We start from the raw sequence: 19,182 nt of genomic DNA, 5'->3' as shown, positions 1-19,182 counted from the left end.
TAGGCTTTAGTAAATTAATTGTATTTTTCAGAAAATAATCTCTTTTACTATACCTCATACATATTCATGACAGAGAGTCGAGTTCTCATTGGTCCATTCATCATCATCATTCATAGGTGTTAATTTTGCTAACTACCAAGCGCGCACGTGAGTATTCACGCAAGTGGTAAATGCGCATGACAAGTAATAGTTCCCCGGGAGCTATTCTACTTGTCATGCGCACTACCATTGCGCGACGTCATCCCCGGGCGCTATTGATTCTGGCATGGCACCAATTTGTATACACGCACGAACAGCGCTCTCTAAGCGACATCCAACTCATGAACAAACTTATCATGTGTATTAGTTTCACAGTAATCATTTTCTCTTGCTCAAAACTCATGTTCTGGTAACTGAATATGTATGAAGTATAGTAAAACAAATATAACATGGTTTATTTCGGGTGACTAGTCGATGAGCTCCCCTCGGTATTGGAAGTTGACAAACTAGTTCCCTCGGCTTTGCCTCGGGAACTAGTTTGTCAACTTCCAATACCTCGGGGAGCTAATATCGACTAGTCACCCTCAAACCGTGTTATATTTGTATATTATCTCTTGATATGTTTTAAGCGCTCTAAATTGATTGGCTTTACTGTACAAGTAGTCACAAGCTCTAGAGTCATTGAACCTTCATAGAGCTATTTAAAAAAAAAGGAAATGTTCAATAAAGAAAGGTTGTACCTTGTATACCATGGAGGAAGAATCAATACACATGATCAATACATTAGGGTTGCTCCCCCATTTTAGCCGATATGCACATTTTGGCCGGTATTCAAAAACATAAAGTTAAGACTGATAAATACAAATATCTTCCCTTCTGTTGATTGCCCATAAGAAAAATTTGATAAATATTATCTGTTGTGCTTGTTCCAAAATGTGAAACTGTGTACATAATGTGTTCATGGAGGTACCTACAGGTTGTGTTCTTTTCAGTTTGATTCTGGTCTTGTATCGTAACAAATTCTCTGGTCAGTTTTGTGGATTTCCCCCAAAATTTTGAGCCTTGATGTCTGTTGACATTTTAAGGAAAGCTTATCAATAGTTTTTGCAATTAGTTTTTTCTTGACTGAAAGACTATTATACTGTTAAAAAATTTGAAATTGTTTAGTCTCTTTCAACCTACACTCCCAGGCACTGTTGTACTGTATGGGTGGCCAAAAGAACCCAAAATAATGAATTTAAGATTTTATGACTTCTTGACTTGTTATCCTCGGACTGGACCTGTAGGGAGGATGAAGGGTTAGGTTTATCATATATTGTGACTAACTCTAAATAAAAAGGGTTTTTTCCCTTCCACCATGTTCAGTGTAAAGTAAAGTAACTTACATCTGGGGGAATCGTTGTCTGAATATTTGATAAGGAGATCTTTTCAATACTCATTTTATTTTTATGTCTGAAAAAGATGGCCCAAGTTGCAGGCTGCACTGTCTTTTATTTATCGTTTTTGTTCAATTTATTCCGGTAAAACCACAATCCCCAAAGCAAACAGTTCTAAGCAGACTAAAAATAGACCCCTCCCCAAAAGACAAACATTTTAAACAGACTATCTGTAATTTCTAGTCTATTTTTTGTGATTTGTATATTCTTCTAAAAGACTTTTGCGTAGCAGGCACAAGTTAGTTCCACACTCAGTCTAGATGCTGAAGATGAACCTGCCTTGGCCTTTTACATTAGACATTAGTGCATGTATTTATTTTTCTGTAATCTTCCCAGATGGTTTTCCCATTTTCAATACATCTGCTCTCCACATTTGGTTAACGGAGTATTTAGATTGTTTTGCATGCGTCACCTTTCGGTTTGTCACATCTTGTATTGATGATGGCAGAGATTTGCTTCATCTCCTGTGAAAAACTTTAAAGTCACCTGGAAATAGAATTTTTTTTCTTTCAAACAGAAGAGTATATGCTTACGAACAATAAAACATTTTTTCTAGTAATTGTTTGTCACGATTTATATGTTTAAAAAATATATAAAGTAGTTTGGGGGGCTGACTCCGCCTACCCTTTTGTGACGTCAATCGAGGCAGACTTTGCCTGCAATGCGTATAGTAAACACACGTGCAAAGTACATGTACGTCCAAGTCGTGAGTTGGTACATTTCAAAAAGTGTTTTTACTGCATTCAGCAGCAATACACCTGGTCAGCATTGCCGGAAAAAAACAATTTTTATTTTTTTGAAACGTACAAACTCACGACTTGGTCCGTACATGTACTTTGCAATTGTGTTTACTCTATGCATTACAGGCAAAGTCTGCCTCGATTGACGTCACGAACAGCGCCCTCTCGGGTCGGGGTCTACTCTTAAATTTGTAAATAACATAAGAACTGATTTTTTAAACCTTAGTTAAATGTTTATTCCCATTCCACTCATCAAAACACATATATTAGTGACAAAAGCTTTATTTTGAAAAAATACCACTTCCAGGTGACTTTAAGTGCCAACTTCTTGTTTCCAATATTTTGTTACTCAAAATAATTGTTAGCATAAAAACTTACCTAGTAATGAGCAATGGAGAGGTGTTGCTAGACTACTATAAAACATTGTGAGAAACGGCTCCCTCTGAAGTAACATAGTTTTTGAGAAAGAGGTAATTTCTCACTCAAAATAATAAAAGGCTTCAGCTGAAGCCTTTTATAAGGGAATGGAAAATGGAAACACCCGCCCGTGTTTCGGCACGTTTCGCCATGACATGACATGTGTTTAAAATAAATCTGTAATTCTAGATATCAAGAATTGATATTGTTTTAATGTTTTCTCAAAAAGTAAAGCATTTCATGGAATAATATTTCAAGAGAAGTCTTTCACCATTACCTTCTGTAAACCCTGTAAGTTATTTGTAAAGCTGTGAACTTTTAATTTTGTCTCTGTTCCGAAAGTGTTCAATGGCTTTAAATCAAGGAACGGGAACCCCCATGATACCAGAATTTGTTGCCAGATACCACCGCAGACTTTGTTTCTATAGTTTGTATCTTGCAGGAAATGCCAATGGTCAAACCTCAACCCTTTCAAAACCAAGAACACAGACCGGCCATTGTCTGAGTTTCCAATGTATGCCACATTTAACCACACAGTTTTTATTGAATTCAAGACCCCCCCCCCTGAGGGCTTTTAATGTCAACTCAGATTTATTATAGGGCCCTTTTAAAATAGGTTGGTAGTAGGGGCTTGCCTGTAACAAAAATGGTACAGTAGTAAAACAATCTTGTGAGAGGATATAAATGTGGTAAAAAAAATATATAAAAATCATAATCGAATCCCAGAGCAAAATATTACACTTCATTGTGGATCGGATATGAAGTATCCTGTTTGTAATTAGGATACGCTTCAGTGAGAATTGCATAACAATTGATGTAAAAACAGCTTTGCGGAATTGGATGGGTCACCGCAGTCTGTTGTGACTTTGTTTTTCATTTGGAAAACCGTAATCGTCCTCCAAACTCACTCAAAATTATACTAGGGAAGTTGTCTGAGATTGAAGGATTTGGGACTGTAGGCCTAGTCTGAGACTGGAGGACTTTGAATTGTAGGCCCAAAAGTAACAATTGCTTATCACTTGGCCAAGCATACAAGCATATATATAGAGTTCATCCTTACAATACACTGGCCAAATGCCAGTTAAAATACCAAGGACCTCTCAGAATTTTCTGTCGACAGTTTTGTTTTTTATGTATTGAGACATTTTCCAAGAACGGTGGGGATGAGTTGCAAAAAGATGTTTGAAATTAAAGCCCGAAAAATAATGCTTTCTGCATTTTACACTATTGAGTGATGCAACAGTTTCGGGAGAGTTGACATATCTGGAAGAACTAGCGAGCAGGACCTGTTATTTAGGTTGTCATTCCACCAGTTCGCCAGCTTTTTGACTTGTCCTCATTTTAAAATTTTCGTTTCAATATTGTCATTATAGCATGGGCAGGGCTGTATGCTTCGTTTTTGAAAGGGCAAGGGCACCAAGGCATTTTCTTTTGGGTAAAGGGCACCCAATGATGAAATTGCAAATTTCTACTGTAGCATTTCAAGGGCACCAAGGCAATTACCAGGGGACACGGAGGCAATCGCCTTCGTTGCCTCCGTGAAGTATCAGGCCTGCATGGGGCTTGTATTTTAAACTAATATGAAGTGTAGCTATATGACTTCAGCAATAAACTAGCCAGTGGGACTTCTTAGACAGAATTTTGACCGGGTTTAACTGGCATTTGGCCAGCAGACCACGGCTAAGGTAAACCATTGTCAATATTGAATTTGTCTCTTCTTGTCAACAGCGTGTAACTGCAATGGCCGCTCCAACCGTTGCACCTTCGATCAGGACCTCTATGACCGCACAGGGCATGGTGGAAACTGCCTTGACTGTGAGGGAAACACCGCAGGGCATAGCTGTGAACGTTGCAGAGACAACTTCTACCAGACGTCTGTGGATGACGTGTGCCAGCCGTGCAACTGTGACCCAGTTGGTAAGTAATGAAAGCCTCATCTTATCTCATCAGGCGGGTATGTTTCGTTTTTGAAAAGGCGAGGGCACCAACGCATTTTTTTTCCTCCTTGGTAAAGGGCACCACCCTATGAGGAAATTGTGAATTTCTACTGGAGCATTTCAAGGGCATCAAGGCAATAACTGGGGGGCATGGAGGCAATCGCCTTCATTGCCTCCCTGAAGTATCAGACCTGTCATCTCACCCTGCAGCTTGTGAACTTAGCAAAAATTATTTTGGGTTGATTGAAGGAAATTGGCTAGAGTGGAACTAGAACATGCGACTTCTAGACTAACGTGATGCCATTATACCAACGGAGCTATCAAGCCCTAATGTTGGCTGCTCCCTATTTTGTCAAAGTTTTTTATCATGAGTGCCACTCAGAAGCCATTCAACCTGTTGGCCTAAATGTCGTATCACCAGGGACCCCACCCAAGTGTATGATACAACATGGGAAGAGGCAGCCAGGGGGTCACCTTGGCGGGAGACAGTTTTTTATTTCAAATTTCAAGTAATAAGCAGCAAGGGAAAACTGACTAAGTTGAAAAGCACAATCAAGGAGCTAAACTGAATAGAACTATCAAACTAAAAAAAATGCTGAGCAGTAAATAAAATTGCTAAGCAGAAACTGGTGACTTCCCAAAATGTAATGCCATGTGTGTAGGTCTGCATGTAACTAGTTCAAGTTGGGTAAGCTATCTTTTCAGTTCTACATGTGTGTGTTTTTGTTCATCCTTGTTAAGACGTTAATCGATTGGTCCCCACTTTCAGGTTCATTGAATCTCCAATGTGACAGCTATGGTCAGTGCGTCTGCAAGACTGGAGTTACCGGTGAAAAATGCAACCAGTGCCTGCCAGACTACTTCAACTTTGATGTCATCGGTTGCACGTAAGTTATTTCATTAAGACGAAAATATATGATTAAAAGCATTTTAATGTAGGGTGTCGTGGCCTAGCGGATAAGAGCACCGAACTCGAGCTCTGGTGCTTCTGTTCAGCAGAGTGTTGGTTCGAATTCCGGTCGTGACACTTGTGTCCCTGAGCAAGACACTTAACTATAATTGCGTCTCTCCACCCAGGGGTAAATGGGTACCTGTGAGGGCAGAGATGGTTCTTGTGATTGATTTAGCCGAGTAGCGCATATTAATGTTGCACAGGCTGCATACTCCCCACCAGGGAGCTGAGATGGTTTAAGGAGTGATTTAAGGCCCAGTGACTAGGGGTAATAATGTGAAGCGCTAAGGGACGCCCTCCGGGTGTGAAAAGCGCTATATAAAAAAGGGTTATTATTGTTACTAATAATCGAAATATTGATTTGTTCCAATCTTAAAACCAAAAATAGTTAGTGGCCTGACGTTTTGACCGTAGCAGAGACTTTCTCTAAGTGTATAAAGTGACAAGAAATTAAGCCTTCAAGGAAGACTCTGATCCCACTCCCACTGGACCCCGCATTGATCTCCCAATTCGAGAAAAGGGAGATCAAGACCCCGAAAGGGCAATCAAAGGGCGATCAAAGAGAAATAAGCTCAATTGGGAACGCGAGGGCGATCAGGATCTGACCGTGCAATTTTGATCCTCCTCGGGAGTAGGATTTAAGCGGGATCTGATCGCCCTTGTGGATTAATGGGCGATCAAAAGTCTAGTGGGAGCGCAAAGGGCGATCAAACCCCCCGCAATTTGCTAGCGAAACAGTGTTCTTTTGAATCCACTTTCGTTCCCAAAAAGGGGATCAAAGCTCGATCATACTCAAGTGGGAACGCGACCGCGATTTCACGCCTGCAACTAATCATGTGGGAATGCGCTCTTTGCTTCTGCTATGGTCAAAGCCTCTGGCATTTTTTACTACTTAAATGGTGTGTCGTGGATGAGAGGATATTCCTTTAGTAATTACTTCAAAAGTTACAGACCATTAATAACTTACTTGGTCAGAAGCACTGAAAATGTCAATAATGTAAAACTATTTGAGAAACAATTCCCTTCAAAGGAAAGCGGTTTTAGAGAGAGAGATTCAAAAACATTTCAATCTGAGAAACGTTTCTGCATGAAACGTTTCTCAGATTGCGTAGTCCAATTACAGGTTCAATACAATTGACAATCAAATGATTCCAAAACCAAAGGTTTACTTTGCCTCTGGCCTCTGAAGACAGACATAAGAAAGTACATTATTCCGAAGTACCCTTCGTTATTTGACATGAATGCTCTCTTTTGGAAAGCAACCTTTAACTCATTGTTCGACAGCCAGAAACCCTGTCCCCAGTGCACTTGCTTTCAGAAGTAAAGACTTGCAATGTCCCACCTGGAGTATAACCTCTCTAAATATGTCCAATTAAATTTGACCCAATAGAGACCCCCCTCAACCCCTTGGGACAGTCTGGCTGTATGGGCAGATAATATTTCAAAATTCACTTTCAAAAGAAAGGGACATCTCTCCCCAGTGACCAATAAAGAACAATTCCAGCGAAACCAATACAAAATTTTGTGACATTGGCAAACTAGACTTTCGAGACAGTCTCTTGATTTTTTTGTTCCTTTTGGATGTGGGACTCACACAATAATTTGTGTATGGGTTGAGTAATTGAAGAGTTTCTTGACTTTTGTGTGCTATGGCCCTTTTCGAAACCACGGCTTCGGCTTTGGATTCGGCTTCAGGCTCCATCCTCTCGTCTGAAATACTAAGTGCGTATACCCAAAGCACGGGCAATATTCAAAACAACCGCGGGGCCAAGGTAGCCTGAGCCAAATCCAAAGCAGAAGCCGTGGTTTCGAAAAGGGCCTTTGACACGCCTTTCTCAGTCCGTGAGTGCTTGTCTGCTTTTGATATTTTGGATAGAATGATTTTCAGGTTTTAGAATAGACTTGCCACTCAGTCTCTTGACTATTCAGACAGGCTCTAATAGATGATCTGAATGCTGGTTGAGATTCCAGATGGCCAGTGCGATCTTTTTGCAGTATGTCAGACTCTTGGTATCTTGTGCCATGTTGCGTGACCTTTTGTAAATATTTCAAGAGTTCCTTTCCATGCCACTATGGCTTCATTTTGACTCCAGTTTCAGTTTAGGTTAAAGACAGTGCAAGTCTCATGCATATAGAAAACAAGAAAACAACTCCAACCAAAAGTTTATTTTGTTATTAAATGAATATTAAAAATTTATATTTTATATGTAAAAGATTCTTGTTATAATAAGTACAAAATTGGTTACAATTTCACTTTCATAGAATCCCAAATAATATTTATGCATTAATCAATTTCTTTGTCTTAAAATAATTCCGGCTGGAAACCTGGTCATGACACGTATGTGTTTTTAGCAAGACACTTTACTAAAAATTACTTCATTTCACCCTTTCTCTTCACCTTATAACATTTATGCACCATGTTAATCGTGATGTTCTTCCTACCGAACATTATTGATTTTCCTCTTTTATTTTTGGTTGCCCTCAGGAAATCAGTAGGATTTAAGATATAGGCCTACTCTGAAAAAAACAAAATATCTAAGAAATGTTTCATCTAAATTAGCCCTTGTACTTTATACAATTATCTTAGTTTTTCTTTATTTGTCAATTATTGTAACAATCAAAATAAATTTTCACAATCACAACAAGTGTACAAAATAATTAAGGGATTGACTACAGAAAAAATGAGTAGAATGGGTTTCAAAAAATGAGTAGAATGGGTTTCAATTTTTCTTGGTACAACCCAAAGTATTTATAAATTTACCCATCCAGTGTCCTTGTGGTTTATTACTTGATACAATAAATGTAACGATTATCAGAGTCTCTTAAACCATGATTTGCCGTTTGCCGGATACCAGAGGCATATCCAAAAGTGTAATACTTAGTGCAGTAGCAAATACTGTGGTTACAGTTTCATTTATTTATCTACCAGTTGGCTTGACATGTGCGGTTGACATCATATTTTATTAGGCACCCCATAGGTCAGGTACTGTAAGCACCAGCCAGATGTTTTGACAGAAATATCACTGGAGGAAGAAAAAAGAAAAGAGAAAAAAAATTGCTGCCTCTCCCCCATAAACACGCTCCATTGCAATTTGTTTGGGGCTGGTCTTCCAATTAGGTGTAGTTCCAGGAAGTGCATCAGGGTCTGTAAGCATAAACACTTGCTAAGCACATAAACACTATTGGTAACTTCTCAAAATAATTGTTAGCATAAAAACTGTTGATAGTATAACAAATTTGGCTTTTGTATTTACTCCACATCTCTATTAAAGGAACACGTTGCCTTGGATCGGTCGAGTTGGTCTTTGAAAAGCGTTTGTAACCGTTGGTTATAAAATGCATATGGTTAGAAAGATGTAAAAGTAGAATACAATGGGCCACTCAAACATGCCTCGAAATTGCACGGTTTTCTTTTTACCTCGTCGACTAACACGGTCGGCCATTTATGGGAGTCAAATTTTTGACTCCCATAAATGGCCGACCGTGTTAGTTCGCACAGTAAAAGGAAAACCACGCAATTTTGAGGCAAATGTGTGTGGATCATTGTATTCTACTTTTAAAACATTTTTCCAAACATATGCATTTTTTAAAAAACGGTTACCAACGCTTTTTATAGACCAACTCGACGATCCAAGGCAACGTGTTCCTTTAACTTCGACTTCTCTTTTGTTTTCATCTCAAAGCGCATAGGGACTTCTCTGTGATTGTGATATGCACTATACAAATATGGTTCATTATTATTATAATTAAAACACTGATGAAGTAGCATAGTTTTTGAGAAAGAAGTAATTCTCACTTAAATTGAATTGAATTTGAGACCTCAGCTGCAGTCTTGAATTCAAGGCATCTGAAAGCACACAACTTGTGCGACAAAGGTGTTTTTTTCTTCTATTATTCTTTCGCAACTTTGATGACCAATCCAGTCATAATTTTCACAGGTTTGTTATTTTATGCATGTTGATCATACACACCAAGTGAGAATACTGGTCTTTGATAATTACCAAAGGTGTCCACTGTCTTTAAGCAGCTCTGCAAAGTTGGGCCAATTGGTGAACTTTCGTTCAACATAACATTTTGCTTGAATCTTATACTCTGTACATCTTATTGACACATTGAATATTGACTTTTTATGTACAGGAGCTGTGCTTGTAATGAAGCCGGTAGCGCCGATAACAACCCAGTCTGTGACACTAACTCCGGTAGTTGTGAGTGTAAGGTCAATGTAGAAGGTCGCAGGTGTGACAGGTAAGTTGTAGCCCCCCACCCCACCCCAACTTACCCTGGTAGTTGTAGAAGGTCGCAGGTGTGACAGGGAAAGTTGTGCCCCCCCCAACCCTCCCATGGTTTGACTAACCATCAACTGTTCGAGAAGTGTTTATTTGTAGAGACCTCGACCTCATTATATCTCTAAACATCATAGCTGGTGATGAGAGGTATTTGGGGGTTCTTACCTTAGTTCCTTTCCTGTTTTTTTTTATTTATATTTTTTTATATAGAGTTTAGTGAAATAGAAAAAAAAGGGGGTATACTTTCATTTGGTATAATGTATGAATTATAATTGGGCGAATTAAATAATTTAGACATAATTTTGTTTTGTTTTTAAGTGGAATGCAAGATATGTGGCACATCAGATGTCCATAGCGGCCAAAAGCGTTTTTTTTTGTTTTTGTTTGTTTAAGTTTGATGATAGTGTGCAAAGAGTCAGAGATAGGATATAATATTCCCCAAAATAGACAGTATGCCTTTGAAACTCTGAAGACAAAAAATACCCTAAATTTATAGAGAAATTTGCGGTTTAGGCTGTTTTCCATGGAAGAGTTCGACCAGCTTGTACCAAAATGCTCATAGTGGCTCCAAACAGCTGCAAGGTTTGACCACTTTCCATTAACATAAATAGGTCACAGGAAAAGTCATGTCAGGTTTTTATGAAGTTTTTTGTTTATCAATGCAGTATGTTCACATAGTATCCCAATTTTTAGACACAAAACTAAATTTTCTGTTTCTGGTTATTTCTGTTGGCATTTTTACCATGTTCACGCACAAAATTTGATAAAAGAAATGTACAATATTAGCAATGTCTGGGCGAGTTTTGATGATTTTTATTGGGTTTCTGTACACCAATGTGTGTAAAGCTCTTAATACTCGGTACTTTCCGAAGCCCTACTGTACATATGATAATAGTATGATTATATATCAGGGGTACGTATTTCACGGTTGTAACCAAGTATTGTTTCAGTTGAAATGTCCATTGCTTAATCACAGGCCAATTAGTGAAACAGTTATTGTTTACAGCCACGAAAGCGCACCCAATGGGTTGGTTATGAACTCGGTCATTATTAATTGGCCTTCTCATCCTTTCTCCACAGCTGTAAGTCAGGCTACTTCAATCTCCAGGATGACGACCCTTTTGGTTGCATGTCTTGCTTTTGCCACGGCCATTCACCGGACTGCACATCAGCCCCTGGGTACGAGTACGCCAACTTGCAGAGTAAATTTAACATTGGTAAGTACTTCAGGGTAAAACCAAAACAGTAATAAGAAAATTTGAGATCATCATTTAACTTGAAAACTCCCCTACCCCCACACTACCAAGGGAGAATGATTGACTTCCCCTTTGAAGGTGGAATGCATATGTCTTATCTTAAATGCACTGGACACTATTGGTAGTTACTACAAATAATTGTTAGGATAACATCTTATCTGATAACGAGCAATTGAAGGTTCATATTTGTTTTTTTCTCTTTGCAGGTCCAGAGGATTGGATATCTCAGGGGCGCTACAACGAGGAGGGAATCTTGGTGTTTAACGGCATCCGTAGAGACATTGGTATTGCGTCTACTAACGACCGTCCCTTCTACTTCATTGCTCCAGGTCAGATTTATATTTATATTTATTTCATTGCTCGGTAGATAAAAAGTACAATAATGCACATGAATTAGGTAAAAACTTTCAAAGATACAGCAATGAGCAATTAAAATACATAAGAAGCTGTGGCAGAGCTCCGTGTCAAGTGCCATGCAACTGCTTGGAGTCGATGCAAGGGACGCAACTGCGTCTGCTTGGAGTTAATGCAAGGGACGCCCATGGACAGGGCCAGGTGGAGGAGAGCCATAGGGAGAAAGCAGGCCAACCCAGAACATACTGGACAACGACCTTAAAACCGACATGATGATGATGTTGAGGAAGGAAAAAGACCATTTAAAGTTTGTTTCCTTCATGGGTTAAAGCAATGTACGTTGGACTAAAGTGGTCACAAAGTGGATACGCACGAGACTTGCTTGTTCTATTTCATAAAGCCTGTAAGAACAAAAACTTGCTACGTGTAGAAACATCGTGCTTAACAGTCACTGCTTACCAGCGCAAATTACACAAAGTTTAACTGGGGCTCTGCACATTTTTTGTTGAGCAGAGAAATTTGCTGAGCAACTTTTGAAATTGGACCCAGTATTTGGCCAGCAAATAGAAAATGCTGTCGCTTGATTCTGATGGATTCATGATAAATGTCTTATGATGTTGCCTTTTGTAGATAAGTACCTCGGTGATAAGAGATTGAGTTATGGCCAGGAGATGACGTTCCAGTTTCGGCACATCGGTGGTGACCCCAGCCTGACGGTAGAAGACGTTATCTTGATGGGAAGTGGACTGACCATCTCAGCCCCAATCGTCGCCCAGGATAACCCCACCCCTGGAGTCATCCCACAGAAGTACACCTTTAGGTTGGTGCTCGATTCAAACTTAATCATCTCCTGTCGATGACTAGAGCAAGCTCGTCGAAACGTTGAGTCCTATTAAAAACTCTCTCAGCGATAGTGAAGTCAGTAACGAGAAGTCCCCTCTATCCACTAAGTGAAGGAAGTGGCTCCCGGCCGATTCTTACCCTCCGCCCAAGTAGTAGTTAATAAGCAGAACAGTTGTTTTTAGAACTGATAATTCTCTTGAATTCCAGAAAATCTACTCTGCAGTAGTAGAGAAGTCTCCCGAATTCCCAAAAATCTACTCCATGGTAGTAGAAGATATAGTAAGACATATATTTTAAGAACTGACTCCGTGGTAGTACAGTTAATCACGATCCTAAAAGCTAAAGTAGTAGTCCCAGCGTATTTTCTATACCATCGGCTTGGGTAATAGTTAAAAATCAGGACAGTTCTTTTCAGAGCTGAGAAGTCTCCCAAAACCCTGAACATCTACTCCATGGTAGTAGAATAAAGCAAGACAGTACTCTAAGAACAAACTCTACCTGGCAAGTAGATACACACATGGTGTTACCGCAAACCAAATATATATTGATACCTCACCATGCATTGCCTCAAATCCTAGAGACATGTATAGCAAGTCGGAAGTTCTTTACACTGATGAATGATAATCACTGTACACTTGGTGCTTTCCAAATCATGTAGAAAAAAATCCATATGCTACTCGGTTGGATTCGTACCCACAACCACTGTTTTCTGAAGCCAGTGTCTTACCACTAGACCATCAAACATGCCCGGAGATGGGGGCCACTTCCAATTCTGCAATGAGTTCACATTTCTCCATGATAAAATAAGTTCGTCCAGGGCTTTTGTTCATGTTGAAATTAACTGAATTCTTTTACCCTCCAAGCAAAAGATTGAAAAGTCTGTTTCAAACAACAAATTACACAAATTCACAGAGTTTTGTTGAAGAAAAATTTGAAATGGCAAATTTTATTTATTTGTGTTTTTAGGTTGAGGGAGGAACAGGCACTTGGGTGGGTGCAGCGGCCGTCTGCGTTTGATTTCCAACGTCTACTGTCCAACCTCACTGCTATTATGATCAGAGCTACATATGGAGACAACTGTAAGTAGAATAAATGCTCTCTTTGTTTGTTTAAAAATGTTTGTTGAGGTGGACCTTAAGCATTCCAAAAGTTTTAAAAAACTCGTTCAGAGGATTTGACTGTTGTGTGATTAAGGCGGTACGGACTGCAGCTTTATTGAAATGGTGCCAGGTTGCTTTGTCCCTCATAAGTTGTTGGGTCTCGTTTAGATTAAGATTTGTGTCTTTGGTGATGGTGTCTGGGTAGCACAATTTCCTCCTTCCGTGATTTGGATGTCCGCCAGAAGGATTCCAGATGATCAGGTTGGATTGTTATAGTCAGAGGCCTTTTAAATCCACCACACTTTCTTTTTTTCATCACAGCACAAGGCATCCTGGATGACTTTGAGCTCCCTACAGTACGCCGTGCAGTCGGCCCCGGAGCAGAGCGCGTAGACTTTGTTGAGCTCTGCCGTTGTCCAACTGGCTACATCGGTCAATTCTGCGAGTCCTGCGACGGCAAGTTCCGTCGTGATCCTCCCGGTGGTGGACCCTATGCTCAGTGTATCCCATGCGAGTGCAACGGCCACGCTGACTACTGCGAAGAAAGCTCTGGTGAGTAATTAGGTTATTTATTTATTTATTACACATTCATCATCATAATATTCCTCAATAAGAAACCTTCAGTTTTAGATGTAGGAGAGACCACGGGGCTTGAAATGGGTCATCCATTATTTATTTATCTATTTATGTTTATTATTTTTATTTATTTAATTGTTTTGTTTTAAAAGATTATTTTATTCCCAACTTGTTTGTCAGCCTGATGGAGGACTTTGTTGCACACCAAAGTTAGGCATCAAGTAGATGATACTGTTATTTTAGTGATCGGCTCACAATGGCAATGGGCCTAGCGCACCAGCTTTTTGTATCAGTGGAAATTTGTCTTTGGGAACCGCAGCAACAGCAATACATAAGTTGTGTACCTTTTTGTAAGCGTCCGATCTGTTTGATCCAATAACTGTACTGTTATTTTCAATTTGACAGGCATCTGTATTTGCCGTGACAACACCGTTGGTGACCAGTGCGAGAGCTGCGCACCTGGTTTCTATGGTGACGCTTCCAGCGGGACCCAAGATGACTGCCAGCCATGTCCGTGCCCGGGAGGCAGTGAGTGTATGGAGATGGACAATGGAGACGTCATGTGTACCAACTGCCCCATGGGATATGTTGGTGAGTCACCCTAAACCTTTTCCCGACAACGCCACATTTTTCCTTCAACCTTCTAGCGTGGCTTGGCAAGATAGTCTCCAGTTCTTATGGCTAGGTTGTTAGAGTGCGGGTTTGGTACCGGGCTATATAAGACTCTATCTTCCAGTACGCGCTAATCATCCAATCAGATGCTCGAACTGGAGTGTGATATCAGATGATAACCTACTCCCAGTGTATATATTGCCTCGTTGGTTATGGGACGCAGAAACGTTAAATTTTTTAGTATTCCACTCGCGCTTGTGTGATAACTTATAATATTTGATTATAATTCTGTTTTGACTTCTTCAGGTAACCGTTGTGAGGTTTGTGCCGATGGTTTCTACGGTGACCCACAGGGACGGTATGGTCCACCCACTGCCTGTACTCCTTGCCAGTGTAGCGGTAACATTGACTTAAACGCCGTCGGAAACTGCGACAGGTAAAAAGCTGCTCTTAGTTGAAGGTCTTGTAAATGAGTTCCTGAACCACCATTAATTATAAGTCTTGATCTTCAGCATTATTCAATGCGCCAGATTGTTGAACAAGTGAGGGCGCTCTCAAAGATATTTGTATCACTTCCGGGGGTATATTCATTCATACCCAAAACAGTTATTAAAGACTGGAACACATTACCACCAATAGCATCATATCATTCACGAACAATAAGACCTTTAAAGGAACCCTTATACACATGTAAATCCACCTCTGAAGCAACTTAAAACTACGGCACAACAAAAGTGACCGACCGGTTATAAAAATTGTGCGGGACAAATCACGCTTACCCCAAAAAATTGATAAAAATACTGTTGAGTGAGCCCTCACACGGTCAAAACTATGGCGCATTGGATTCAATCATTGCAAATGTTGTGTGAAAATAAAACCATCAAAATCCATCAAAATCCATCAAAATCCAACAAAATCCATCAAAATCCAACAAAATCCATCAAAATCCAACAAAATCCATCAAAATCCATCATATTCCATCAGAATCAATCAAAATCCATGTACTTTACTTGCAGAGTAACAGGAGAGTGTCTGAAGTGTATCTACAACACCGGCGGTACCTACTGTGAAAACTGCCTCGCTGGGTTCTTTGGAGATGCCTTGGGTCTACCCAAGGGACAATGCAGACGTAAGTTTGGAAATTTAATTAAAGGCAGTGGACACTATTGGTAATTACTCAAATAATTATTGGCATAAAAAGTTACTTGGTAACAAGTAATGGGGAGAGGTTGATAGTTTATAACATTGTGAGAAATGGCTCCATCTGAAGTAACTTAGTTTTTGACTGCTCAATACTTTGTTGAAAAAAATTATGATTTTGTATTGCCTTAAATAATTTCAAAATTAAGTATATGGGGTGTCGTGGCTGATACAAGCGCTACTAATACTTATTATTCCTTCTCTACTCAGGCTGTGATTGCAACCCAACTGGCTCCTTTGGCATCGAATGCAACCAAGTCAACGGACAGTGCGCGTGTCTCCCGTTTGTCATCGGGCGTGAGTGCGACGAGTGCGACCTTGGGTATTGGGACATCCGTAGCGGCCGAGGTTGTCAGCCGTGTAATTGTGACTTCACCGGCTCCACCAGTGCCCAGTGTGAAGGGGAGTCTGGCCAGTGTCCGTGCTTGAATGGGGTGGGTGGGCTGTACTGTGACCAGTGCGAGTATGACCATTACGGATTCTCTTCATCAGGGTGTCCGTGTAAGTACCAAAATTACAATGTTGAACAAAGAAAAATTGACTAGAGTGGGATTGGAACCATTGACATCTGGATTAACAACTGAGTTATCCAGCCCTATGTTTGCGGTGTCCCTATTTTGTCGTATTTACTTAAACGATTGTTAGCATAAAAACTTGGTTACTAGCAATGCGGAGCTGTTCGTAGTATAAAACATTGTCAGAAACGGCTCCCTCTGAAGTAGTGTACAATGTAGTCTTCTGGGAAATTTTCCTTGCATTTGATTTCGAGGTCCTGAAATCAAGCATCTGAAAGCACATAACTTCGTGTGACAGGGGTGTTTTTTTCGTTCATTATTCTTGCAACTTGACGACCGATTGAGTTCAAACTTTCACAGGTTTGTTATTTGGTGCACATGTTGAGATACGCCAAGTGAGAAGACTGGTCTTTGACAATTACCAAGAAGTTCAGTTTCTTTAGAGTAAGGGAAACCTTTGGTAATTGTCAAAGACCAGTGTTCTCACTCAGTGTATCCCAACGTATATATGAAATAACTAATCTGTGAAAATTTTGACTCAATTGGTCGTCAAAGTTGCAAGAGAGTAATGAAGGAAAAAACAAACCCTTTTTTGCATAAATTTGCTTGCTTTCAGATGCCTTAAAAAGGCTTGAAGCCTGAAGTATATTATGTGAGTGAGAATTTACCTCTTTCTCAAAAACTACATTCCTTTAGAGGGAGCCGTTTCTCACAATGTTTTATACTATCAACAGCTCCCCATTGCTCATTACCTAAAAAGTTTCTAAGCTAAGAATTATTTTGAGTAATCACCAACAGTGTCCAGTGCCTTTGAAAGGAACATTACAGAATTGTTAAGAAACAAAAATTGTGAAGATCACATTTACATCAAACTTACACGGTCTAATTATGATGATAGTAGAAAGCATCCCTTGAAACATTTCTGTCTGAAATTTCATATTTGATGAGAAATAATCTGATTTTGCGTTTGGAGTTTGTCGCTCAGTGAGCGTTTTATTCATTTTTGTTTTGGCATCGATGGAATGCAAAATAAGTTATCATTATTTCACAAGATGACCCAGATGACCGATCGATCTCAAACTTCTATAGGTGTGTCAGTTTATGTATACATGGTGGATTACATAAAGTGCTTACACTGCCAGCAACTGTTTTGCAAGCAAAACAAATTCTGTAATGTTCCTTTAAACTAATTCAAGTTTTCTTTGCGTTGATTATCACCACTCCTTTCTTTCTTCTTGCAGCTTGTTCTTGTGATCGTCAGGGATCAGCCGATTTGAACTGCACTAATGACGGTGTCTGTGTCTGTAAAGACGGTGTGATCGGAGATAAGTGTAACCAATGCAGAGAGAACCACTACAACATTGCCCTAGGCTGCGTTGGTAAGTCATGGCACCCAGACCAGGGCCCAGTTTTATAGAGCTGCTTAAGTATGACAACAAGTTGCTGAATAATAATAGTAATAGTTGGTTTTTGTATACCCGAAGGACACCTTAAAGCGCTTTGACATTACCCCTGGTCACTGGGCCTTAAACCATTCCTTAAACATCTCAGCCCCCCAAGGAGTATACAGCCTGTGCCGCCAAATATGTAGCGCACTAAGCTAATCAATCGTAAGAACCATCAGCCGGAAGAGGTCACTTTTAGAACGCCCGTACTTCACAGCCAACTTGCTTGAGGGCACAAGTGTCACGACTGGGGCTCAAACCCACACTCTGCTGATTAGAAACACCAGAGTTTGAATTCAGTGCTCGTAACCGCTCGGCCATGACACTTCCATTACACTTTCTTTCATATTGTTTATTGTCGTCTTCTTCCTCTTCAGCCTGCCCCGCCTGTTACAACTTGGTCCAAGATCGAGTCAACGATCACCGGGAGGATCTGAGGAAGCTGGCGGACCTTATCAACAATGCCACCAACATCCCATCAGGTACGCCATTGAATGACAAGGATTTCGAGAAGAAACTAGCCCAGCTAGAAGAGGATCTGGATGAAACCATCGTTGCAGCAAAGAGTGCCGAAGGTAGGACATAATACTAGCCCTTTATAAGACTCTTCCTCTGTGCTGTACACAGGTACAGAGTCCTAAACATTAGGAGCTGTTTGGGGCGGAAAGTTTTCAAAGTTTCGTCAAAGCGCTCAGTATTTTTTCCTGCAAGGCATGTGAAGCTACAATCTAAAGTATGAAACTTATTCCTTTATACATTGTAGCATCATAATGGTTAACAAATTGCTGTGGCGCAATATGCTGCAGATCAAACAAGAAACACTGGGCATCCCCTTCTCATGAATATAACAATAATAATGGAAACTTTTTAAAGCACCGCTATCTGGCGCAAAATACAACCAATAAGCAATAAAAGTAGCATCACATAATGAGAAAATAGACTTAACGAAATGCTTCTTTATGTAGATGATTTTTTGAACTGTTCTTGAATATGCCAAGTGAGTTTGAAAGTTTTACAGTTCAGTTAGGGATTTCCAAATTCTTGGTGCTGCGCTCAGAAAAACTTTTCTCCCACATCAATGATTTGTCAGGTTTTTTTCTGAAAGGATTTTGTGTTTGGAGATCGAAGGCCACAACATTTTGGGGTATATATCTGCACAAGATCACTTAAATAAGCTTCGGGCATCACCTTTTAAGATCTTGAAAGAAATGAGGCACTGTTGATATTTAACTCTTTGTTGGATGGGGAGCCAGTGCGAATCAGCGTGCACTGGTGTGATGTGCTCTGTTTTCTTAGTGTAAGCTTAGTGTAAATCTGTTCACAAAAAGTACCCAAACTTTAATAAGATGATAAGGTTTAATAATGCTTTGACGTCTCCACAGCTCAAGACTCTAGGTTGGCCAGGCAGTATGGGGACCTGACAGACAACTTGGACGCTCTCAAAGACCAGCTCAATTTCATCCTTGAAAACATCAACTCTGCAGAAGGAGACTCTGCCGATAGCAGTGAAGGTAAAAACCATCCCTTAAGCCCC

The 19,182-nt window shown here is 40.0% G+C and overlaps 1 protein-coding gene across 2 annotated transcripts in view; it reads left to right on the top strand.

Annotated features, from left to right (window-relative positions):
- Positions 1 to 19,182, top strand: part of LOC139948339 (laminin subunit gamma-1-like) — a 78,119-nt gene that overhangs the window by 45,721 nt on the left and 13,216 nt on the right. For both annotated transcript variants that reach the window (XM_071946475.1, XM_071946476.1), the window contains 15 exons: positions 4,301 to 4,489; positions 5,279 to 5,396; positions 9,599 to 9,706; positions 10,828 to 10,964; positions 11,210 to 11,332; positions 11,988 to 12,177; positions 13,167 to 13,279; positions 13,622 to 13,852; positions 14,282 to 14,467; positions 14,795 to 14,924; positions 15,505 to 15,617; positions 15,899 to 16,189; positions 17,445 to 17,582; positions 18,026 to 18,223; positions 19,031 to 19,159. In XM_071946475.1, the coding sequence (XP_071802576.1) occupies positions 4,301 to 4,489; positions 5,279 to 5,396; positions 9,599 to 9,706; positions 10,828 to 10,964; positions 11,210 to 11,332; positions 11,988 to 12,177; positions 13,167 to 13,279; positions 13,622 to 13,852; positions 14,282 to 14,467; positions 14,795 to 14,924; positions 15,505 to 15,617; positions 15,899 to 16,189; positions 17,445 to 17,582; positions 18,026 to 18,223; positions 19,031 to 19,159 (2,394 nt within the window). The remainder of the gene's footprint in view (positions 1 to 4,300; positions 4,490 to 5,278; positions 5,397 to 9,598; positions 9,707 to 10,827; positions 10,965 to 11,209; positions 11,333 to 11,987; positions 12,178 to 13,166; positions 13,280 to 13,621; positions 13,853 to 14,281; positions 14,468 to 14,794; positions 14,925 to 15,504; positions 15,618 to 15,898; positions 16,190 to 17,444; positions 17,583 to 18,025; positions 18,224 to 19,030; positions 19,160 to 19,182) is intronic.

This window comes from Asterias amurensis, chromosome 15 (assembly GCF_032118995.1).
Source record: "Asterias amurensis chromosome 15, ASM3211899v1".
NCBI classification, from domain to species: Eukaryota; Metazoa; Echinodermata; class Asteroidea; order Forcipulatida; family Asteriidae; genus Asterias; species Asterias amurensis.
Note: the sequence above shows the minus strand (reverse complement) of the source record. Positions and strands in the feature narration are given on the sequence as shown.